General features: G+C 35.9%; 1 protein-coding gene across 2 annotated transcripts in view; it reads right to left on the reverse strand.

Annotated features, from left to right (window-relative positions):
* Nucleotides 1-26,629, reverse strand: part of REV3L (REV3 like, DNA directed polymerase zeta catalytic subunit) — a 199,266-nt gene that overhangs the window by 83,964 nt on the left and 88,673 nt on the right. For both annotated transcript variants that reach the window (XM_007451747.1, XM_007451748.1), the window contains 6 exons: nt 26,270-26,364; nt 25,606-25,710; nt 24,519-24,603; nt 24,283-24,431; nt 13,464-13,583; nt 10,521-10,758 (listed from right to left, as the gene is read on the reverse strand). In XM_007451747.1, coding sequence (XP_007451809.1) covers nt 10,521-10,758; nt 13,464-13,583; nt 24,283-24,431; nt 24,519-24,603; nt 25,606-25,710; nt 26,270-26,364 — 792 coding nt within the window. The remainder of the gene's footprint in view (nt 1-10,520; nt 10,759-13,463; nt 13,584-24,282; nt 24,432-24,518; nt 24,604-25,605; nt 25,711-26,269; nt 26,365-26,629) is intronic.

Here is a 26,629-nt window from a genome sequence, read left to right on the forward strand (position 1 = left end):
GAAGAAAAACAAAAACAAATGGAAGAAAGAAAAATGCATCATGAAATGCCACATGATCAAATAAAAATATCAGTCAACAAATTTAGCTAAAATATAGAAGAAGCAATCCTATTTATTATAGCAAGATTTAAATACATCAATAAATACTATAATTATTTTACTAATAAAATCCAAAATCTGTCAGAATAATAAATGTTACCCCAGGTACAGCTGGTAGACAATAATCAAATTCACTGTTTTGGCAACCATACAACACTACAGATTTATTGTGCTCTTAATAAAGTAAAACTTATGACCTTCCCACAGAAATTGTTAAGCCCAGAATGAATCGTAGGTCTATCTAGTCTATATTTGTGAAGCTGACTGATTGAACATAAAACCTATGACTCTACACTTTATTAGGCATCATCTTTTTAGTTTCAAGATATTTTTGAATCTATATTTTGTCATTCAATGAATTACCAATCTCCGATGTTTCTGACAATCTGAATTCTATCTAGCATGAAACTTGGCACACAGCAGCATTTAAGTGGTTTTTTAATGCAAAATCAGGCAAGTTCTCTGTGAACCCACCTAATCAGTCACTATTACCACGTATACTCCTTATCCACAAGGATGCTATGTAAGACTTTGTTAAATATCTGGCTGAAATTAAGACTCAATATGATTATTACATTTCTCTAAGTAACCATATTTAAAATGGATATAAAGGCAGTAAGAGCACGACTTGAACTCATGAAGAGTCTTGATATTCTCTGCTTCTCTAAGTGCCCACAAAGTGTTTAATAATCATATCACCCCTATTATAGGGGAGCAGAACTAGAAGCAAGCAGACCAGTTAAAAAGTGATTTCATAGTATTCCAGATAAATAATAATGAAGGCTTAAACTAGATAGGCTTAACAACTAATAGAGGTGTAAAGGAGAGCAAATTAAATATGACACTGAAGTTACAAACTTCCAGAAGTTGAAGGCAAAGTGGTGTCATTACAGAAATAAGAACCAGAGACACAAGAACAAAGCCATTTTATACCACTGTCCATTATCATTTAGGATTGCTTATGCTCCAAAAGATGTTGTTGTGGTTGAGGAATTTCTGAACAGGATATTTCATAAAAAGATTTATAAAGTTTATACAGAAAAAAATTGACAAAAAAATTTATAGAATAGCTACAAGAAATTATATGCCTTTCACCCCCCCCCCTTTTTTTTTAACAGATTAGGAAATATCAGCAAAAGGAATTTTTATGACACTGTTGAGGGTCAAATCTATCAGGAAATAGAACATTGATTCTGTCTGGCTCAGGTAAAATTAGGTCTTCAAAGGTCAAGAAGCTGAGTCTTTGACCGATTTAACACTGTGACAGCAAAGGGAACTCAGTATGTGAAACTAGGAAGGAAGTATGAAATAATATTTCACAGGTTTGGAATTTCCTACTCACAGAATAAAAATGGAATTCTTTGTAGGAGCATACTGTGAAAATACAGAAGAGAGGTTCTGATATAAACTCAGATAACAGGAGATGGTATCAGAAAATTTATTTTTTTATATTAGGTAATGTTGAGAAACTAGAGTTATGTTACATATATACTTATAATACTATATATGTATATATATAATACATATGTGTGTAAATATGATATATAGGTTAATCTCATTCATCTTTCAAAAACAGACTTTAGAAGTTTTAGTACTGCCTAAAGAAGTCTGAAGTAGAGGCACACTCAGTGTTTTAAGCTCAGAGGCCCAATTTTTTTCCACACACAGAGCATACAGCTCAGGGGCAGACTCAAATCAATCAAGCTCACAAGAAACTGATTTAGAAAAACACACTGCCAAGGAGAGTGGCCAAGATGGCATAGTAGAAGGACACTAAGCTCACCTCCTCTCACGAGCATACCAAAATCATTACCAACTGCAGAACAATCATTGATGAAAAAGACAGGAACCCACCAGAAAAGATCTTCTACAACTAAAGACATAAAGAAGGAACCACAGTGAGTTGTGTATGAGGGGCAGACTTGCAGTATAATCAAGTCCCATACTCCTTGGGTGGGGGACCCACAAACTGGAGAATAATTATATTAGAGAGGTTTGAGCCCCATGTCAGCTCCCCCAGCCTAGAGTTCTGGCATTGGAAACAGGAGCCACCAGAGCATTTGGTTTTGAAGGCCAGCAGGGCTTGATTGCAGAAACTCTGCAGGATTGGGGGAAACAGAGACTTCAGTCTTAAACAGTGCACACAAAATCTCACACACACTGGGACCAAGAGCAAAAAACAGTAATCTGATAGGAGCCTGGGCCAGACCTACCTGCTGGTCTGGGAGGGTCTCCCAGGGAAGCAGCGGGTAGCTGTGTCTCACCCTGGGACACAGGCACTGGTGGCAGACATATCGGGGAGCATTCATCTGTGTGAACTCTCCTGGAGGTTGACATCTTGGCACCAAGACCTAGGCCCACCCAATAGCCTTTAGGTTCCAGTGCTGGGTCACCTCAGGCTGAACAACAAACTGGGTGGGGACATAGCCCCATCCATCAGCAGACAGCCTGCATAAGGACTTCCTGAGCCCACAGCCACCTCTAGACGAGCCGCTAAACACAGCCCTGCCCACCAGAGGGTCAAGACCGAGCTCCAACCACCAGTGGGCAGGCACTGGCCCCTCCCAACAGGAAGTCTGTACAAGCCTCCAGACCAGGCTCACACACTGGGAGGCAGACACCAGAAGCCAGAAAACTTCAAGCAAGACCAAGTCTGCAAATGCAGACTAGACACTACCCTGGGACCACCTGGATCTGGGCCCTTGAGTGATAAGAGGGGAGTGCACTGCTGGGATGCATACAACATCTCCTACAATGGGCCACTTCTCCAAGGTTGAGAAACGTAACTAACCTACCACATACATAAAAATACAAATAGCAATTTAGACAAAATGAGAAGACAGAGGAATATGTTTCACATGAAGGAAAAAGATAAAACCCCAGAAGAACAACTAAGTGATGTGAAGATAGGCAATCTACCTGAGGAAGAGTTCAGAGTAATGATCATAAAGATGATCAAAGAACTCAGGAGAAGAATGGATGCAGATAATGAAAAATTAGAAGTTTTTACAAAAGAATTAGAAAATATAAAGAGCAATCAAACAGAATTGAAGACTATAATAACTGAAAAGAAAAAAACACAAGAAGGAATCAACAGTGGACTTAATGAGGAAGAAAAATGGATCACTGAACTGGAAGACAAAGTACTGGAAATCACTGCTGCTGAACAGAAAAAAGAAAAAAAAAAAAGACATGAGGACAGTTTAAGAGACCTCTAGGACAACATCAAGAGTGCTAATTTTTGCATTATAGGGGTCCAGAAGGAGAAGACAGAGAACAAGAGCATGAGAGAATATTTGAAGAGAACAGGATTAACCCAAGGAGGAACACACTGAGACACACAGTAATCAAACTGACAAAAATTAAAGATAAAGAGAGAATATTAAAAACAACAAGGGAAAAGCAACAAATAACATACAAGGGTACTCCCATAAGGCTATCAGCTGATTTTTCAGCAGAAACTCTGCAGGCCAGAAGGAAGTGGCACAATATACTTAAAAGTGATGAAAGAGAAAAACCTACACCCAAGAATACTCTACCCAGCAAAATTCCTTGATTTGACGGAGAAATCAAAAGCTTTATAGACAAGGAAAAGCCAGAAGAATTCAGCACCACCAAGCCAACTTTACAACAAATGCTAAAGGAACTTCTCTAGGCAGAAAAGGCCACAATTGGAAAAAAGAAAATGACAAAACGGAAAAGCTCGCTAATAAGGCAAACATACAATAAAGGTAGGAAATCATCCACACACAAAGCTAGTAGGGAGGTTAAAAGGCAAAAGTAGTAAAAATCAGTTGTATCCACAATAAGCAGTTAAGGTATACACAAAACAATTACATGTAAAATATAATATCAAAAATAGTAATCACGACGGGAGGAGAGTACAAATACAGAGTATATCTAAAATGCACTTGAAATTAGAGATCAGCAACTCAAAATAAGCACGTATGTATACAGACTGCTATACAAAAACCTCATGGTAACCACAAAACAAAAAAACTATAATATACACACAAAAAAGAAAAAGGAATCCAAACGTAACACTAAAGACAGTCATCAAATCACAAGAGAACAAAAGAAAGGGCAAAAAAAGACCTACAAAAACAAATCCAAAACAATTAACAAAATGGCAATAAGAACATATATATCAATGAATACCTTAAATGAAAGCAGACTAAATGCTCTAACCAAAAGACACAGACTGGCTGAATGGATACAAAAACAGGACCTGTATGTATGATGCCTACAAGAGACTCACTTCAGATCCAGAGACACATACAGACTGAAAGTGAGGGTATGGAAAGAGGTATTCCACACAAATGGAAATCAAAGGGAAGCCAGAGTCGCAATACTTACATCAGACAAAATAGACTTTAAAATAAAGATGTTATAAGAGACAAAGAAGGACACTACAGAATGATCAAAGGATCAATCCAAGAAGATACAACAATTACAAATATATATATGCACCCAACATAGGAGCACCTCAAAACATAAAGCAAATGTTAATAGGCATAAAAGGAGAAACTGACAGGAACAGAATAATAGTGGGGGACTTTAACACCTCACTTTCATCAATGGACAGATCATCCAGACAGAAAACCAGTAAGGAAACACAGGCCTTAAATGACATACTAGACCAGATGCACTTAATTGATATATATAGGGCACTCCATCCAAAAGCAACAGAATAAACGTTCTTCTCAAGTGCACATAGAACATTTTCAAGGATATAACACATAATGGACCACAAAGCAAGCCTTGGTAAATCTAAGAAAACTGAAATCATATCCAGCATCTTTCCCAACCACAACACTATGAGGCTAGAAATCAACTACAAGAAAAAAACTGCAAAAACCACAAACATACAGAGGCTAAAAAATATGCTACTAAACAACTAATGAATCACTGAATAAGTCAAAGAGGAAATCTAAAAATATCTAGAGTCAAATGCAAATACTACGATCCAAAACTTATGGGATGCAGCAAAAGCAGTTCTAAGATAGAAGTTTATAACGATAACGATACAAGCTTACCCCAGGAAACAAGAAAAATCTCAAATAAACAACCTAATCTTACACCTAAATTAACTAGAGAAAGAAGAACAAACAAAACACAAAGTTAGTAGAGGGAAAGAAATCATAAGGATCAGAGCAGAAATAAAGGAAATAGAGACTAAAAAAACAATAGAAAAGATCAATGAAACTAAGAAGCTGGTTCTTTGAAAAGATAAACAAAATCAATAAACCTTCAGCCAGATTCATCAAGAGAAAAAGGGAGAGGGCCCAAATCAATAAAATCAGAAATGAAAAAGGAGAAGATACAACTGACACCACAGAAATACAAAGGATCATAAGAGACTACTACAAGAAACTACATGCCAATAAAATGGACAACTTAAAAGAAATGGAAAGACTTCCCTGGTGGTCCAGTGGCTGGGACTCCAAACTCCCAACACAGGGGGCCCAGGTTCAATCCCTGGTCATGGAACTAGATCCCGCATGCAGCTAAATAAATAAATAAATAAATATTTTTTTTAAAAAAAGAAATGGAAATAGAAAATATGAGCAGACCAATTACCAGTACTGAAATTGAGTAATTTAAAAACTCTCAAGAAACAAAAGTCCAGGACCAGATGGCTTCACTGGTGAATTCCACCTAATATTTAGAGAAGAGTTAACACCCACCCTTCTGAAACTACTCCAAAAAACTGCAGAGGAAGGAATGCTTTCACACTCGTTCTATGAGGCCACCATTACCCTGATACAAAAACCAGACAAAGATACCACATAAAAAGAAAATTACAGGCCAACATTACTGATGAACATAGGTGCAAAAATCCTGAATAAAATACTTGCAAGCTGACTCCAACAATACATTAAATACCATACACCATGATCAAGTGGGATTTACCCCAGGGATGCAAGGATTTTTCAATATATGCAAATCAATCAATGTAATACACCACATTAACCAACTGAAGAATAAAAATCATGATCATGATCAAAAAATATGATCATCTCAATAGATGCAGAAAAAGCTTCTGATAAAATTCAACATCCATTTATGATAAAAACTCTCCAGAAAGTTGGCATAGATGGAACACACCTCAACAAAATAAAGGCCATATATAACAAACCCACACCTAACATCATACTAAATGGTTAAAAGCTGAAAGCATTTCCTCTAAGATCAGGAACAAGACAAGGATACTCACTCTTGCCACTTTTATTCAACATAGTTTTGGAAGTCCCAGCACAGCAATCAGAGAAGAAAAAGAAAAAAAGGGATTCAAATTGGAAAAGAAGTAAAACTGTCACTGTTTGCAGATGACACGATGCTATATACATAGAAAATCCAAAAGACGCCACCAAAAAACTACTAGAGCTCAACAATGAATTTGGTAAAGTTGCAGGATACAAAATTAATACCAGAAATCTGTTGCATTTCTATAAGCTTACAATGAAAGATCAGATAGAGAGGACTTGCCTGGGGGCACAGTGGTTAAGAATCCGCCTGCCAATGCAAGGGACATGGGTTTGATCCCTTATCTGGGAAGATCCCACATGCTGCAGAGCAACTAAGCCCATGCACCACAACTACTGAGCTTGTGCTCTGGAGCCCGTGAGCCACAACTACTGAAGCCCGCACGACAAGAGAAGCCACCGCGATAAGCCTGCGCACTGCAACAAAGAGTAGCCCCCACTTGCCACAACTAGAGAAAGCCCACTCACAGCAACGAAGACCCAAAAATAAATAAATTAAATAAATAAATTTATATATTTTAAAAAAAAGATCAGAAAGAGAAATTAAACAACTCCATTTACCAGCACGGTAAAAAGAATAAAATACCTAGGAATAAACCTACCTAAGGAGGCAAAAGACCTGTACTCCAAAAAATATGATGCTGATGAAAGAAACTGAAGATGACACAAACAGCTGGAAAAATACACTGTGTTCTTGGATTGACAGAATCAATGTTGTTAAAAATGACCATACTACCCAAAACAATCTACAGATTCCATACAATCCCTAGCAAATTACCAATAACATTTTTCACAGAACTGGAACAAAAAACTTTAAAATTTGTACAGAAACACAAAGGACCCCAAACAGCCAAACAATCTTGAGGAGGAAGAACAGAGCTGGAGGAATCAGGCTCCCTTATTTCAGAGTATACTACAAAACTACAGTAATCAAAACAGTATGGTACTGGCACAAAAACACACACACAGATCAATGGTACTGGACAGAAAGTCCAGAAATACACTCATGCACTTAAGGTCAATTAATCTACAACACAGGAGGCAAGAATATACAACAGAGGGCTTCCCTGGTGGCACAGTGGTTGAGGGTCTGCCTGCCGATGCAAGGGACACAGGTTCGTGCCCTGGTCTGGGAAGATCCCACATGCTGCAGAGTGGCTGGGCCCGTGAGCCATGGCTACTGAGCCGGCGCATCTGGAGCCTGTGCTCCGCAATGGGAGAGGCCACAACAGTGAGAGGCCCGTGTACCGCAAAAAAAAAAAAAGAATATACAACAGAGAAAAAGGCAGTCTCTTCAACAAGTGGTGCTGGGAAAACTGGACAGCTACATGCAAAAGAATGAAATTAGAACATTCTCTACACCATTTACAAAAATAAACTCAAAATGGATCAAAGACCTGAATGTGAGACTGGATACTATAAAACTCCTAGAGGAAAACATAGCACAGTCTATGACATAAATTGCAGCAAAATTTTTTTGGATCCATCTCCTAGAGTAATACAAATAAAACCAAAAAGAAACAAATGGGACCTAACTAAACTTAAAAGCTTTTGCACAGCAAAGTCAACCACAAACAAAATGAAAAGACAACCTACGGAATGGGAGAAAATATCTGCAAATGATGCGACCAACAAGGGCTTAATTTCCAAAATATACAAACAGCTCATGAAGCTTAATATAAAAAAAAAAAACAAAAAAAAACAAAAAAAAAAACAGGGCTTCTCTGCTGGTGCAGTGGGTTAAGCATCTGCCGGCCAATGCAGGGGACACAGGTTCGAGCCCTGGTCCAGGAATATCCCACATGCCATGGAGCAACTAAGCCCACGCCACAATTACTGAGCCTGCATTCTAGAGGCCGTGAGCCACAACTACTGAAGCCTGTGCGTCAAGCCCGTGCTCTGCAACAAGAAAAGCCACCACAATGAGAAGCCTACGCACCACAACAAACAGTAGCCCTCACTCACCGCCAAGTAGAGAAAGCCCACACGCAGCAATGAGGACCCAATGCAGCCATAAATAAATAAATTTAAAATAAAATAAAAGGAATAAACATTTTAAAAGAAATTTTAAAAACCAAACAATCCAATCAAACAATTGGCAGAAGACCTAAACAGACATTTCTCCAAAGAAGACATACAGATGGCCAACAGGCACATGAAAAGATGCTAAATATCACTAATTGTCAGAGAAATCCAAATCGAAACTACAATAAGGTATCACTTCACAGCAGTCAGAACTTCCATCATTAAAAAGTCTACAAATAGTAAATGCTGCAGAGGATGTGGAGAAAAAGGAACCCTCCTACACTGTTGGTGGGAATGTAGATTGGTGCAGCCACTATGGAGAACAGTATGGAGGTGGTTTAAAATACTAAAAATAGAGCTACCATATGATTCTGCAATTCCACTCCTGGACATATATCTGGAGAAAACTCTACTTCAAAAAGATACATGCACCCCAATGTTCATAGCAGCACTATTCAGAATAGCCAAGACATGGAAGCCACCTAAGTGTCAATTGACAGATGAATGGGGAAAGAAGATGTGGGATACACACACACACACACACACACACACACACGTGTATACATATATATGAATATTACTCAGCCATAAAAAAGAATGAAATAATGCCATCTGCAGCAGCATGGATGGACTAAGTCAGACAGAGAAAGACAAATATCATATAATATCACTTATATGTGGAATCTAAAATATGATACAAATGAGGACTTCCCTGGTGGTCCAGTGGGTAAGACGCCACACTCCAAATGCAGGGGGCCCAGGTTTGATCCCTGGTCAGGGAGCTAGATCCCGCATGCCATAACTAAGAAGTCTGCATGCCATAACTAAGACCCCATATGCTGCAACTAAAGATCCTGCATGCCACAACGAAGATCCTGCGTGCTGCAACTAAGACCCAGCACAGCCAAAGTAAATAAATATTTTTAAAAATATGCTACGAATGAATTTATTTACAAAACAGAAAGACTCACAGACACAGAAAACAAACTTATGGTTACCAGAGGGGACAGTGGCAGGGAGGGGAGATAAATTAGGAATTTGGGATTAACATATACGTACTACTTTATGTAAAACAGATAAATAATAAGGGCCTACTGTATAGCACAGGGAACTATATTCAATATCTTATAATAATCTATAATGGAAAAGAATCTGAAAAAGAATATATATATAAAAAACTGAATCACTCTGCTATACATCTGAAACTAACACAACATTGTAAATTAACTATACTTAAAAAAAAAAGGTTAAAATGTAAAAAGGAAAGAAAAAAAGAAAACCACACTGCCATCTTACTCATTTTCTTTGAGAAATGGAACAGAATATCAGTTACTGCTTCTGACATTCATTCATTCATTAATATTTAACTCCTTCGATCTAATCAGACCTAGAAGCCATTCCTTGTCTTCAAGCTGACTCTATATTTGTTGCTCTGAACCATAAGAGTTTAACTCTCAAAGGGCATTCTTTTTCCCTCAAGTTCTGAGATAAGGAGGCACTTCTATTTTGCCCCATTTATGACCCACATATTACTATTGTATATATAGACAGACGATTTCTAAGTTAGGTTTATGAGGAGAGCACAAATTGGAGCAAGGTAATCAAAAGACACAAACTTTGTTATAAGACAAACAAGTACTAGGGATATAATGTACAACACGTTGACTATAGTTACCACTGCTGTATGATACATATGTACATATGTATATATATGCTGTATGTGTGATATATACGAAAGTTCTCATTACAAGAAGACAAAAAATTTCCCCCATTTCTTTTTATTGTAATTATATTAGATGATGGATGTTAACTAAACCTGTTGTGGTAATTATTTCATAATATATGCAAATCAAACCATTATGCTGTACATCGAAAATTCATACAGTGGTGTATATCAATTATATCTTGTTAATAATAGAAAAAAATAAAGTTAGGTTTAATCTTTTTAAATGTACCAAAATTTTATTTTGCTTGGAATATAAAGTTTACACACTATTTAAAAGAGATTTCAAAGAAGTCAATTTAGTTTATTAGGTATTTTTTATTATGAATAATAGTAAGAAATAATTTCTGATTAAAGAACAATGATAATGACCAAAGGTAAAGCAACTGAAATAACTAAAAAGTTACCTCTTTTTGGCACAATGTTCTTCAATATTGCTGTCCCATCTCTGAGACATTACTAAACTAAGCTCCATTTCTTCTTTTTCAATCTGTGGTTCATTTTCTTCATCATCACTATTTTGAGGATTTTTACTGTTTCCAAACGAATGACATGATGATGGCATCCTGTTTCTTCCCCCCTGATATCCGTCATTTTCCAAACCAGCAAGAAGATGTACCAGAGCCTCATCAGGACTACTGTCCACTATAAAACAAGTGAAGCATCACCAACAAACAACTTAAATTTTCTGAACAATTCAATAATTCAGATCAATTATATATAAAACAACAACAAGAACCACAGATGCTAACACATGCTGAAAGGATACAGCTGGTACAAAGATTTATGTATTGATGTAGTTCTTCCATTAAAGTGTAATCTTTGGACCACCTGCATTACAAATGATTTTGTGTCCTTAAAAAGAAAATTCCCAGACACCATCTCACACCTACTGAATTAGAATTTCTGACGTAGGGCGCAGGAATTTGCATGTTAACAAGTTACTCAATCTCTTACTGCACAAGCAAGGTCGAGGAGCACTAAACCAAATATAATCACAAGTGATCAAACTAAATATAAAATATATAATAAATATATGAATTAATGCTAAGGAAGTGCCTTAAAAATGATAATGTGAACACCTTATCCCTCTCTTAAGCTGTATTTAGCTCACAGGACAAACAAAACCTGTAGTTGCAAAACACGAGAGAGCTTTAAAAGTGATTAGTAACATTACTTAAAAACCTTGAAGACCACCACTGAAATATCACCATCATATGCACTAGGGTTGCTAAAATCAAAAACAGATAACAAGTGTTGACAAGGATGTGAAGAAATTGGAGCCCTCATACACTGCTGGTTGAATTGTACAATGGTGCAGTTGCTTTGGGGAAAAAAAGTTTGGCAGGTCCTCAAAATGTTAAACTCAGAGTTACCAGAGAACCCAGTAATTCCATTCCTAGGTATGTATCCAAGAGAAGTGAAAACATAAGTCCACACGAAAACCTATACATGAATAATCATAGCAGCATTACCCCAATGGCCAAAAAAGTGGAAACAACCCAAATATCCATCAACTGAAAGATGGAAAAATGAAATATGGTATATATCCATATGATGCAACATTATTCAATAGTAAAAAGGAATGCAATACTGACATATACCTCAACATGAATGAATCTTGAAAACATTATGCTAAGTGAAAGAATACAGAAACAAAAGGTTATATAATTCTCTTTATATGAAATGCTAAAAATAGGTAAATCCAGCAAAAGAGAAAATAGATTAGAGGTTGCAAGAGGCTGAGAGGAATGAAAAACGGAAGTGACTACAAATGGGTATTGCGTTTCTTTTTAGGGTGATAAAAATGTCCTGGAAAAAAAAAAAAAATGTCCTGGAATTAAGATAGTGGAAATGGTTGCATAAATACCTGAAATGCTAAAAACCACTGAACTGTACATGTTAGAAGGTGAGTTTTACAATATGTGAATTATATCCCAATAAAAGCTATTATTTAAAAAAAAAAATCATAAAGATGGAGGTTTGTTCTAATCTAGTACACAACCTTTTTCTCTGTAAAATGAGATAATATATTCCCCACTTACTAAACTATTAAGTTTCAGGTTTTCTTTGTTGACATTAGACAAACTGGTTCAATCATGCTACCAACTGTAAGGCAAAATTGAAGATATTTGCTTATAAGAGCTATTTTGGCAAAAATCCATTTCTTAAATCTAGAACTGCAGTTAATTTTTCCTGCCTCATACTTTAAAAATGGTTAACATTGGCAAATAATTTATAGATATTTGACTCTCAGATCTCTAACACTGAGATTACATTTTTTGTAACCTTATGCAAGGTGGAATTATATCAGCTGGTGATACATTATATTTGCCTAATATAATGAAATAAGGATATGTCTCTCCTTCTCTTTTTCAATTTCTTTCTTTGTTTTTTTATAACTAAAATATAATTTAGGTATATACATATTTATTTACTCAGATAGAGAAATAAAACATTTTAGATTATAAACTTCAAATTAATTTTTAAATGTGGTCTTTGGATCATTTCTTTCTACATATTTCATGTCATTCACTTAAAAAAGAAAAAAGCTACCTACCTCCACAGAAAATGTTCTTGAAATATGACTATGTACAATAATTTTGGTACTGTCCCTAGTCATTCAATTAATCTTCCACTCAAATGAAAATGTAAATAACAGAGAAAAGACACTGTAGGGAGGTAGGATAACATTTGACGCTATACCTCATTTGATACAGTAAGAATGGAAAAACAGAGAGTGAGCAAGAAACTGTAAAATCACTATACCAAGCAAAGCAAGAGGCATGAAGTTCAATGATATCTCACTTTTTGCAATGAAAATTTAAATAAATTTCTGAAAAATGTCAGTAATTTAGACTAAATTATTGAAATGAAATCTAGCAAATGGTTTACTATATTAATGAAAATGCATTTGTGGAGATGCAAAGATACTCAGAAATAACTGTCATGTTCTACATGCTAGTCAAAAATTAACAGCTCGAAAGGAATTTTCCAGGGAAATTCCTGATACTTACCAAGAAAGAATCAATTATGGTATTTATTAATGTTCTTAACTTTGGAGAATTTTAATTCAAATTAAGCATATTTCCCCTTAAAACAATATGGTTCTCTTCCAAACAAAGTTAAAAAAAAAAAAGAATTATTTTCTTACACAACTATTTTTCAGATAAAGCTGTGTAGAAAACAAAAAAGCTACTACATCTCGTAATGCAAGATTTCATTTTTATACTAAGAATTTATCAAACATGCAATATTAACCTCTTCAAATCAAAGAAAAAAATACCACCTGACATACGCACTTTTGTTGATATAAGACACTGAAAATTTATGGCACAATTGTTACTTACAGAAAGCTGGTGACTCACTCAGTCTTTGGGTCAAAGGCTGAAAAGTCTGACTGTTTTCCATGAGGTTCAAAATTGCTTCTTCATTAATAAGAGCTTCCTCCACTTTGTGTCTAATATGACCTTAAGAGGACAAAGAATACAAAAACATTAAAGTAAAGGACCTAAATCTGAAATTTACTGTTTAGAATTTGTGTAAATTAGGAAACATTACAATTGTAAACCTATTTAAAATTTTGAAGTGTTGCTGACATATGCTAAATAAAACCACAATAAAACTTAATGAAAGCCACAGGAATATCTAACTAGTCACACAGAGTAATTAAAAAAACAAAAACAAAAAACCCTGAAACTGTGAATCACTAAATATTTACAATCTCTTTAGCCTCTAAATCCTACCTAGTATGTACAGACAGTTATATTACTCTGATAAAAATCAATGTACATTAAAATTTGTAAAACGAGTTCTTAGAGGGAAGTTCATAGTGATACAGGACTTGTTTAAGAAAAAAGAAAAACCTCAAATAAACAATCTAACACATCACCTAAAAGAATTAGAAAAAGAAGAACAAACAAAACCTAAAGTCAGCAGAAGGAAGCAGATAATAAAGATCAGAGAGGAAATAAATAAAATAGAGATTTAAAAAAATAGAAAAAAAATCAATAAAACCAAGATCTGATTCATTGAAAGCATAAACAAAATTGACAAACCTCTGGCCAGGCTTAGCAAGAAAAAAGAGAGAAGACCCAAATAAACAAAATAAGAAATCAAAGAGGAGAAATCACAACTGATACTGCAGAAATACAAAAAACCATAAGACAACACTATGAACAATTACACAACCTAGAAGAAATGCACAACCTTCTAGAAACACACAGCCCTCCAAAACTGAAACAAGAAGAAACAGATAACTTGAACAGATCTGATCACTAGAAATGAAACAGAATCTGTAATAAAAAAAACTCCCTGCAAACAAAAGTCCAGAACCAGATGTTTCACAGGTGAATTCTACCAAACACACAAAGAAGAACTTATACCAATCCTTCTCAAACTCTTCCAAAAGATTGAAGAGGAAGGAATACTCCCAAAGACATTCTATGAAGCCACCATTACCCTGATACCAAAACTAGACAAAGACACTACCCAAAAAAGAAAATTACAGGCCAATATCTTTGATGAATATAGATGCAAAAATTCTCAATAAAATATTAGCAAACTGCATCCAACAACACGTAAAAAAGATCATACACCATGACCAAGTTGGATTCATCCCAAGTCAAAAGGATGGTTCGACATATGCAAATCAATCAATGTGATACACCACATCAACAAAAGAAAAGACAAAAACCACATAATCATCTCAACAGATGCAGAAAAAGTATCTGATAAAATTCAACATCCATTCATGATAAAAACTCTTACAAAAGTGGGTATAGAGGGAACATACCTCAACATAACAAAAGCTATTTATGACAAACCCACAGCCAATATAATACTCAATGATGAAAAGCTGAAAGCCTTCCTGCTAAAATCTGGACCAAGACAAGGATGCCCACTCTCAACATTTCTATTCAACATAGTATTGGAAGCCCTGGCAACAGGAATCATACAAGAAAAAGAAATAAAAGGTATTCAAATTGGTAGGGAAGAGGTAAAATTGTCATTATATGCAGATGACGTGATAGTATATATAGAAAACCCTAAAGACTCCACACAAAAACTACTAGAACTGATAAATGAATACAAGGTAGCAGTATACAAGATTAACATACAGAAATCAGTTGCATTTCTTTAAACTAACAATGAAATACCGGAAAGGGAATGTAAACAAACAATCCCTTTTAAAATCACATCAAAAATAATTAAAATACTTCGGAATAAACCTCACCAAGGAGGTGAAAGACTTATATGCTGAGAACTATTGATACAAAACATTAATAGAGGAAACTGAAGATGACTCAAAGAAATGGAAAGATATCCCATGTTCCTGGATTGGAAAAATTAATATTGTTAAAATGGCTATACTACCCAAAGCAATATACAGATTTAAGGCAATACCCATCAAAATACCCATGACATTCTTCACAGAACTAGAATAAATATTCCTAAAATTTATATGGAATCATAAGAGACCCAGAATTGCCAAAACAATCCTGAGGAAAAAGAACAAAGCAGGAGGCATAGCCCTTCCAGACTTCTGACAATACTACAAAATAACAGTACTCAAAACAGCATAGTATTGGCACAAAAACAGACATATAGATTAATGGAACAGAACAGAGAGCCCAGAAATAAACCCACACATGTATTGACAATTAATCTTCAACAAAGGAGGCAAGAATACACAATGGGGAAAAGACAGTCTCTTCAGCAAGTGGTGTTGGGAAAGTTGGACAGCTGCATGTAAATCAATGAAACTAGAACACACCCTCATACCATGCACAAAAATAAACTCAAAATGGCTTGAAGATTTAAATATAAGACAAGACATCATAAAACTCCTAGAAGAGAACATAAGTAAAACATTCTCTGACATAAACTATACCAATGTTTTCTTAGGACAGCCTCCCAAGGCAACAGAAATAAAAACAAAAATAAACAAATGGGTCCTAATCAAATGTATAAGCTTTTGCACAGCAAAGGAAATCATAAACAAACCCACAGAATGGGAGAAAATATTTGCAAATCATGCGACCAACAAGGGCTTAATTTCCAAAATATACAAACAGCTCCTACAATTCAATAACAAAAAAACAAACATCCCAATTGAAAAATGGGCAGAAGACCTAAACAGACATTTCTCCAAATACATATAGATGGCCATTAGGCACATGAAAGATGCTCCTCATTGCTAATTATTAGAGAAATGCAAATCAAACTACAATGAGTGAGAATGGCCATCATTAAAAAGACTACAAATAACAAATGCTGGAGAGGGTGCGTAGAAAGGGGAACCTTCCTACACTGTTGGTGGGAATGTAAGTTGGTACAGCCGCTATAGAAAACAGTATGAAGGTCCTCAAAAAAGTAAAAACAGGGTTACCCTAGGATCCAGCAATGCCATTCTTGGGCATATACCCAGACAAAACTATAATTCAAAAAGATACATGCACCCCTATGTTCATAAAAGCACTATTCACAACAGACAAGACATGGAAACAACCTAAATGTCCACTGATAGATGAATGGATAAAGAAGATGTGGTATACTTATACAATGGAATATTACTCAGCCATTAAAAAGAATGAAATAAGGCCATTTTCAGCAACATGGATGGACACAGAGATTATCATACTGAGCAAAGTCAGTCAGAAAGAGAAAGACAAATACCATATGTTATCACTTATATGTGGAATCTAAAATACGGCACAAATGAACTTCTCTACAAAACAGAAACAGACTCACAGAGACTTGTGGTTGCCAAGGGGGAGGGGAGTGGAGAAGGGAAGGATTGAGAGTTTGGGATTAGCAGATGCAAACTATTATATATAGGATAGATAAACAACAAGGTCCAACGATATGGCACAGGGAACTATGTTCAATATCCTGTAATAAAACATAATGGAAAAGAATATGAAAAAGAATATATATATATATGTATAATGGAGTCACTTTGCTGAACAGCAGAAATTGTACACAACAGGGAGTCAACGATAGTTCAAAAAAATTTTTTTAATATAAAAATGTTACCACTTACAAAAAATAAAATAAAATTTATAAAACAGAAAAGACAAGTTATCTGATTTGAATAATAAAATTCTCTAGGGTTTCCCTGGTGGCACAGTGGTTGAGAGTCTGCCTGCCGATGCAGGGGACACGGGTTCGTGTCCTGGTCTGGGAAGATCCCACGTGCCACCAAGCGGCTGGGCCCGTGAGCCATGGCCACTGAGCCTGCGGGTCCCGAGCCTGTGCTCCGCAATGGGAGAGGCCACAACAGTGAGAGGTCCGAGTACCGCAAAAAAAAAAAAAAAGAAAAAAAGAAAAAAAAGTTCTGTATAGTTTATTTTGAAATAATTCATTTTACATTAACTGTATATTTCTCCGTATCTTTTAATTCACGATTTTAAAATGTAAGTCTTTTGCCATGTGATTTTTATAGAAGGTCTAATGTACAGAGGGATTAAATAATTTTTAGAAGATAAAATGAATCTCATAATCTAATCAAAGGGAGAGGGAGAATAAAAAGCACATAATAGTAGGGGAAAAGAAGACTATATAGGACTTCCCTGGTGGCGCAGTGGTGAAGAATCCGCCTGCCAATGCAGAGGACATGGGTTTGAGCCCTGGTCTGGGAAGATCCCACATGCCGCGGAGCAACTAAGCCCATGCGCCACAACTACTGAACTGTGCTCTAGAGCCCACAAGCCACAACTACTGAGCACACGTGCCACAACTACTGAAGCCCACGCACCTAGAGCCCATACTCCGCATAAGAGAAGCCACCAAAATGAGAAGCCCGTGCACCGCAACGAAGAGTAGCCCCCACTCGACACAACTAGAGAAAGCCCGCGTGCAGCAACAAACACCCAATGCAGCTAAAAATAAATTAATTTTTAAAAAACCTCAATAATCTTAAAAAAAAAAGACTATATAGCAAAATATGGCAAGCAGTTTAAAGAAAGCTAATTGGAAACAGTTCTATTTTTCTGCTTCTGATATTCAGACTTAAAACTAAGTGTTTTTCAACAGTTTTTAAAAGAGAGTTAGAAGCTTCAAGAAGAAATATTTTTAACATATCCTAGAAATATTTTAACACACATAGATAGCCTAATAGTGTTTAATCAAAATGAAAGAATAAAAAAACCACAGAAAATAGGTCATCTCAAAACAACAAAAAAAATGAGATCATTGAAAACAAAAGATGGTTCTCAAACTAATAACAAAATAGACAAGATTGGCAAGAATGATCACAACAAAATAGAGAGAGGGCATAAACAATGTTAGAAATACAAGCGGAAGTGCCAAAGGTAAAAGAGGCACGTTAAAGTAATACTATGAACAACTTTATACCACAAATACGGAAAAATCAGATTAAATAGATAATTTCTTAGGAAAAATATGATATAAACTCTGATTCAAACAGAAACAGAAAACTTGAGTAGAACTGTAACAATTAAGGAAGTTGAATTAATAGCTTAAAATCCACTCCCTTTACTTCCCCCCCCCCCCCCCCCCCTGCCACATAAAATCAACCCACAAAAATCTATATAAGTCTGGATGGCTTTACAGATGAGATCTATCAAACCTCTAAGATATAGATTATATCAATCTAATAAAAATTCTTGAAAGGAGAGTTGAAAAATATGAAAAGCTCCACAATGCATTTAATGGGGACAAAGTATGGATCTTTCTCAATTACTGAAAAAAAAAAAAAGTTACAATTCTAAACAAAATATTACCAAAGTAGATACAGCAACATTTAAAAAACACACTACATTATGACAACAAAGGATTTATTTCAGGAGTGCAAGGATAGTTTAACATTAGATACATTAACGTTATTAATTTAACTACCATATTAACAGAGTAAAAGAGAAAAACTGATTAGGTCAATATTTTCCAAAAAAAATTTGGTAAAATTTAATATCCATTCATGATTTCAAAAAACCCAAACTTCGGGCTTCCCTGGTGGCGCAGTGGTTGAGAGTCCGCCTGCCAATGCAGGGGACACGGGTTTGTGCCCCGGTCCCGGAAGATCCCACATGCCGCGGAGCGGCTGGGCCCGTGAGCCATGGCCGCTGAGCTTGCGCGTCCGAAGCCTGTGCTCCGCAACGAGAGAGGCCACAACAGTGAGAGGCCCGCATACCTCCCCCACAAACCCCCCCCCCAAAAAACCCCCAAACTTCTTAAGGAGCAAGAAACAGAAGAGATAATAAACTGATTATAAAGTTTATCTACCAATATCCTGAAGTAAATTTCATACTTAATGATGAAATATAAAAGCATTCACTTTAAAGCCAGGAAAAACGTTTTTTTTTCATATCTGCTTAATATCATCGTTAAGTTCTTAAGCACTGCATTAAAACATTAAAAAAGTATAAGGATGGGAAGGGAAGTAATACAATTATTTTCTGATGATGACTCTATACACAGAATATCCAATCAAAAAGACATATTAACTATTAGCACTAATAAAAGTTGCTGGATGTAAGACTGACACACAAGGTCAGTGAAGTTCCTAATACCAGCAATTAGAAGATGTAATTTTTGAAAGCTACACTTAAAACTGCAACATTTATAAGGCACCTGGAGTATATCTAATAAAAGATATAATTTTACCAGAAAAATTGCAGAACTTTATTGAAAGACATGAAAGAAGACCAAATAAACTGAGAAATATATCATGTGCATAAATGAGTTAATTTGGTATATAGAAAGATTTAAAATGTTTCTAAATTGGTCTATAAATTCAATAAATTTCCAATAAAATCTCAACAGGGTTCTTCCCAGAAACAAAACAATCTGATCTTAAAATTAACATGGGAAAGCTTTTTTTTTTTAGAAGATGTTGGGGGTAGGAGTTTATTAATTAATTTATTTTTGCTGTGTTGGGTCTTCGTTTCTGTGCGAGGGCTTTCTCTAAGTTGTGACAAGCGGGGGCCACTCTTCATTGCAGTGTGCGGGCCTCTCACCATCGCGACCTCTCTAGTTGAGGACCACAGGCTCCAGACACGCAGGCTCAGTAGTTGTAGCTCACAGGCCTAGTTGCTCCGTGGCATGTGGGATCCTCCCAGATCAGGGCTCGAACCCGTGTCCCTCGCATTAGCAGGCAGATTCTCAACCACTGTACCCCCAGGGAAACCCTGGGAAAGCTTTTTTTAAAGGTCAAGAGTAAATACAATTTTGTAGATGGCTAGTGGGAAGCTGCTGCATAGCACAGGGAGATCATCTTGGTGCTCTGTGATGACCTAGAGGGGTGGGATAGGGAGGGTGGGAGGGTGGGAGGGAGGGAGGCTTAAGAGGGAGGGGTTATGGGGAATTGTGTATGCATATGGCTGATTCGCTTTTTTCTGCAACAGAAACTAACACAGTATTGTGAAGCAATTATACTCCAGTTAAGATCTATTAAAAAAAAAACACGTTGTACAGCAGAAACTCACACAACATGGTAAAGCAATTATACTCCAATAAAGATGTATTAAAAAAAAAGAGTAGGGCTTCCCTGGCGGCACAGTGGTTGAGAATCTGCCTGCCAATGCGGGGGACACGGGTTCGAGCCCTGGTCTCGGAAGATCCCACATGCCGCGGAGCAACTGGGCCCATGAGCCACAATTACTGAGCCTGCGCGTCTGGAGCCTGTGCTCCACAACAAGAGAGGCTGCGATAGTGAGAGGCCTGCGCACCGCAATGAAGAGCGGCCCCCGCTTGCCACAACTAGAGAAAGCCCTCGCACCAGCAGAAACTCACACAACATGGTAAAGCAATTATACTCCAATAAAGATGTATTAAAAAAAAAGAGTAGGGCTTCCCTGGCGGCACAGTGGTTGAGAATCTGCCTGCCAATGCGGGGGACACGGGTTCGAGCCCTGGTCTCGGAAGATCCCACATGCCGCGGAGCAACTGGGCCCATGAGCCACAATTACTGAGCCTGCGCGTCTGGAGCCTGTGCTCCACAACAAGAGAGGCTGCGATAGTGAGAGGCCTGCGCACCGCAATGAAGAGTGGCCCCCACTTGCCACAACTAGAGAAAGCCCTTGCACAGAAACGAAGACCCAACACAGCCATAAATAAATTAATTAATTAATTTTAAAAAAAGTAAATAAGATAATTTTGAAGCTAAAGAGGGAAGATCTGCTCCTGATATATATATCATTACTTACAAAGCTACAGTAATTACAACAGTATGACATTAACATGGGAGAACACAACTGAGGTTGGGGAATTCAGTGGGAAAAAAAAAACTTTTCAATAAATATGTTGGAACCACTAGCTCTTTATATCTAGAAAAATAAATAACAATAAGATCCTTACTATATACACAAGTAAAATGTCAAATGAACCGAAGACCTACATGTGAAAAACCAATCTGTAAGCACACATAAACCTTAAGGATGAAAACTTTCATTACATCTGGAAAGGGAAGGAATTGTAAACCAGGTACAAAAACCAAACAGTAAAGGAAAAAAACTGTTAAATTTAAGGTTAAAATTGAAGACACTTTAATAAAACACTTAAAAAAAAAGAAAAGGGAAGAAAATTGAAGAAAAAGCTAAAAAAAGTTTTGTGGAGACTTTAAAGTGTAATTCTAGATGAGGAGAAAATATCTCTACAATAAATATAACTGACAAAGGCTTGATATCCAGAAAATATGAGGATTTCCTACAAATTAGTAAGAAAAAGAGTACAGATCCAGTAGAAAATGAACAAAGAACATGAATAAGCAATTCTCAGATAAAGAGATCCAAATGCTCAAACTTATTAATTTCAAAGAATGAGAATGGCAAAAAATTTTTACATCTTACACTATCAAATATTGTTGAGGATGTAGGGAAGTTTAAGCTCTAACACATCGTGGGAATATAAACTTAGGTACATTTTATAGAGCAACTGTGAAATACTGGCTTTACTACCAAATGTGATAGCTTTATTGTTAACATACCTCAAAATCTGAAAAATTAAGCACTAAAATTGAGCTTATAAGGAAAATAAAAGGCTAAGACAAAACTTATGCAACTCTGTAATGAGAACACTAACAAAATCAATAATTGGTACCTGAGGAAATAAACTGCTCAGTCAGGCAGGCAGCTCAGTGTGGCTGGAGGCTGTCATAGCAGATATTAAAAATGCACAGAAAATAACAGTATGGAAATTCTGGGTACATTTCGATTAGGACGGGGCTCGCAGATGCTAAGACAAAGCAAATGGAAGTAGAGCTCTGAGCCAGAAGGCTGCCATTAAAGTACTGAGGAGAGGGTGAAACCTGCCATGAGTCACAGAGGGCATAATGCTAGGATGCAACTCTAGGGAAGGAGGAAGCCCTGGGTGGGTGTAGGTGCTCATTTCTAGCTGTTGTTTAATACAGTCAAAAGAGCCCCTGCTGCCAATGCAGCAGTGAAAAGAGGGTTTTTCCTTTCCTACCGAAGGCTGCAATTCTACTCCTCCTATTCTGGCTCCTCTTGCCTAAAAAAATTTTATGCGAAACAACATGACTTCTAAGTAAAACTTTCATTATCCTCTTATTTACCAATCATGTATAAGCTAACTGTATTACAAAAAACCTGTTAAAATAGATGCTATCTAGGTAGAGTATAATACATATACTCTAAGACCTGGCAAATTACACTTCTGTATGTCTTCTGTAGAGAAACTCTTGCACATGGCCACAAGGTGACAGACATAACACTGTTAACAACAGTGCAAAAGTGAAAACCATCTAATAGTTGTAGAGAACAGAAACACTTGTTTACTCTTACAAAAGAATGCTAATCAGCAGCTAAAATGAATGACCTAGAAACATGTAAGAACAAGGATAGATTCCAAAGTTATTATTGCTGACACAAAAGATACTCAACATCATTAATGAGGGATATGATGATTAAACCATAATGAGATGCCGTTTCACACATACTAGGATGGCTATATAAAAAAAGACAGATAATAACAAGTGTTAGTTGAGATCGTGGGGTTTCTGAAACCCTCATATACTGCTGGTGGGAATGTAAAACAGTGCAGTCACTTTGGAAAACAGTTTGGCAATTTATTAAAAATTAAACACAAATTTATCAAACGATCCAGCAATTCTCTTCCTTGTTATCTACTCAAGAAAAATGAAAATATATACCCATACAAAGACATAAATGTTCAGAGCATCATTATTCTTAAGGGCCAAAAAGTGAAAACAACTCAAATTTTCATCAACTGATGAATTAGTCAATAAAATATATCAGTAGAATGCAATACTACTAGGCAATAAAATGGAATGAAATACTGATAGATACTCCAATATGAATGAGCCTGAAAACATTATGCTAAGTGAAAGAAGCAAGGCACAAAAGATCACATTTTGTATGATTTCATTCACATGACATATACAGAAAAGGCAAATCTTGAGAGACAAGGAAGATGAGTGGTTACTTGGGGTTGGAGGTGTGACTGCAAATGGACACAAAGAATATTTTGAGGAGAAGGAACTATTCTAAAATTGAATTATGGAGATGTTAGTACAACTCTGTAAATTTACTATAAATCACTGAATTATACACTTAAAATGAGTGAATTTTATGTTACATAAATTATACCCTAATTAAGTTGTTAAAAAACATAATGTTGAATGAAAAAAAGCAAGTTGCTTAATCTACGCCAAGTAGGACACCATTTATGTAAAATCTAAAACCTAAAATAATAGTATATGGGCTTCCCTGGTGGCACAGTGGTTGAGAGTCCGCCTGCCGATGCAGGGGACGCGGGTTCGTGCCCCGGTCCGGGAAGATCCCACATGCTGCGGAGTGGCTGGGCCCGTGAGCCATGGCCACTGAGCCTGTGCGTCCGGAGCCTGTGCTTCGCAACGGGAGAGGCCACAACAGTGAGAGGCCCGCGTACCACAAAAATAAATAAATAGATAATAGCATATGTTTTGGACATACATATATAAGAAAACACAAAATCATAAATTGTAACAGTTTGTACCAACTTCAGAATAGTGCTTACCTCTAGAGATGAAGAAAAGGTAAAAGAATGGGAGAGAGGTCTTTGCTACATCAATGATGTTTACTTCTTAGGAAAAAAAAAAATTAGCTAACTCAACCAAATACTAATATCTCAGTGCTAGATACACAGGATGTCTGTTATGGTATTTTCTGTACACTTGAAAGAAAACCTCACCTTTGCTCAACTCTGTGTCTTTGTGGACTTCTACCATATTAGCCAGTGTACAGTGAGGAATTTCAGGAGACAGAACCTCAGAGTGCAATGTTAATTCAGCAGAGAACTCCTGGGATCCATCGCTGTAGTCCACAGATCCTGATAATGTTCTGCTTAATTAAAACATATCCTTTATAACAAACTATATATCAAAGCAATAAAATTAGTTCTGAGATCTATAATAAATAACCACTTACACAGAGAAATCATTCTGTTTGAGAATTTCCTGAAGTCTCTTCTGAAATTTTTTTTCACTTTCTGTTGCTGGCACAAACCTGCGATCTTTGAATTTTAAAAGTGCATTAAAAAATGTAGATAGCAAATGAATGAAATATTTTCCTTTTTCCTAGAAGAGCTTTTAAAATGGTAGCAATTTCCTATCCTTGACACATATAACACCACCTAAAAGTAGTCCTATTATAAATCAAACAAAAGAGAAATGGTTGTTACTGAAGCTATGAAATTAAGCACTTAAAGTCAGTCTAAGATTAAGTTCTACAACTTAAATCTAAAAGAGAAAAACATTATTTTCTACCTATAAATGTATCATACACCCTGAACCTAGAAATTTTCCCTTTATAAAATATTTCTATTTTAAAAGGCATTAAAGGCATTCAAAACTTATCAAAGGATTTTCAGGGTCCAAGAGATTATAATACAAATTTTAATTGGACTTCAGTATAGGCTTACTACTGTATTTCAAATACATTTGCCTTTTGAATTATGTCTTCTATTCTTTTACCTTTATTTAAAAATTTTTGTTGTATCCATGGCATTACTTAAGCCCCTTCAAATTCTTTTTGAATATAGCAGGGTTTAGTAAAAAATAAAATGAGTATTTTCTTCAGAGATGTACAAGGTAATCAAAGTCAGAATTTATATGACATACCCAGAAAATAACATGGGGGCAGAATTTCATGGGTGACATTTTCAAAGCGTGATGAATTAAATGAAGTGTTTCTAAGTTGGGACTAATGCTCTTCTGTAAGTATTCTATAGCTCATTTGGAAATACAAGAGGTTAAAAAACACCACAGAATGAAAAAGGAGAAAAAGGTACTACCAGTGAAAACCAAGGCCAATGAAGATGTCAATTTCTCATGCAAAGAGAGACAATGAGTGACACTTTGGAGGTACAGAATTATGGTTCAGAGCAATGAGAATAGGGAAAATATATATAGAAAATTTAAAGGTAGTTTGAAAAGCAAAATCTAATGTCAAGGTAAAAACTCAATGGCTTAAACTTTTCCATTAAAATATCCAGTTAAAAGAAAATCATTTATACCTTGTGATTCGGGTTGACTAATTTGAGAAGTTTCATTTTTGTTTCTTCGCCGTTGCTTTTCATCTTCCCATATGGCCTGTAGACCAGGGTTTCCACCAATTTGAGCTGTAATCATAATAATACTTCGATATTACAAGGGTCAAAGTGAAAAATACTTGCTTAAAGAAAAGAAATCCATACTTAAAAAAAAATACTGTCTTTTAAGAAAAACAATTACCTACTTTGTGTAATAAAACAGACAAATTATCCCAACCTATATTTACTGTATTACTCCTTTTTTAGTTTTCCTACTAGTTCCCAAAAACACAGCAAGTGAATAAGATTCAAACATTTGATGATAGCCAGCAGACCTAAAAGTCTCCTCCCTGGTATATAACCTGGAAATAAAAAAATTAAAAGGCAGAGCATAGTAAATTATAATGGCTAATTTATTTAGTGTCACACTTACTTTAGGTTCATGTCTATGCAGACAAACTCATATGAATGAAAGCATAAATGAAAAAATGACTATCTCATCAGAGGTACAGAAAAAAATCTTCATTTTATATCCTCCTTCTTTAAGTAATTTCACTTCCCTAGTAATATTTTCTTCCCTACTTTTTCCATCCTTTGGTCATGGATTTTTAAAAATAAAAACATATATTAACAATAACTGTGTATATACCTTCAATGTCCAACCGATTTAAGATATCAGCAGCTACAGCATCCACTTCTAATTCACAAGTACTCTGTGGTTCAACACCTTCCAGTATTAAAGAGCTGTATTAAAGAAGTATCAAAAGACACAATAATTAAGTAAGAGAAAATTTTCTTAAGATTTTTATTACTTAACAATTTTTCATGTTTACGTGGTAACCAGAAAAGCCAGTGATAGTATATCAATCCACATTTATTCATGACATAATTGATACTGTGTGTATATACAAAGAAATGAAAAACAGGAAGAGAAACACAAAATTGACAACTCCATTGAGATACTTTTGGAGTCTATGTTACATATTTTGGTTCACTATATTTTATAGAA

The sequence above is a fragment of the Lipotes vexillifer genome, unplaced genomic scaffold (assembly GCF_000442215.2).
Source record: "Lipotes vexillifer unplaced genomic scaffold, Lipotes_vexillifer_v1.1 scaffold1266, whole genome shotgun sequence".
Lineage (NCBI taxonomy): Eukaryota > Metazoa > Chordata > Mammalia > Artiodactyla > Lipotidae > Lipotes > Lipotes vexillifer.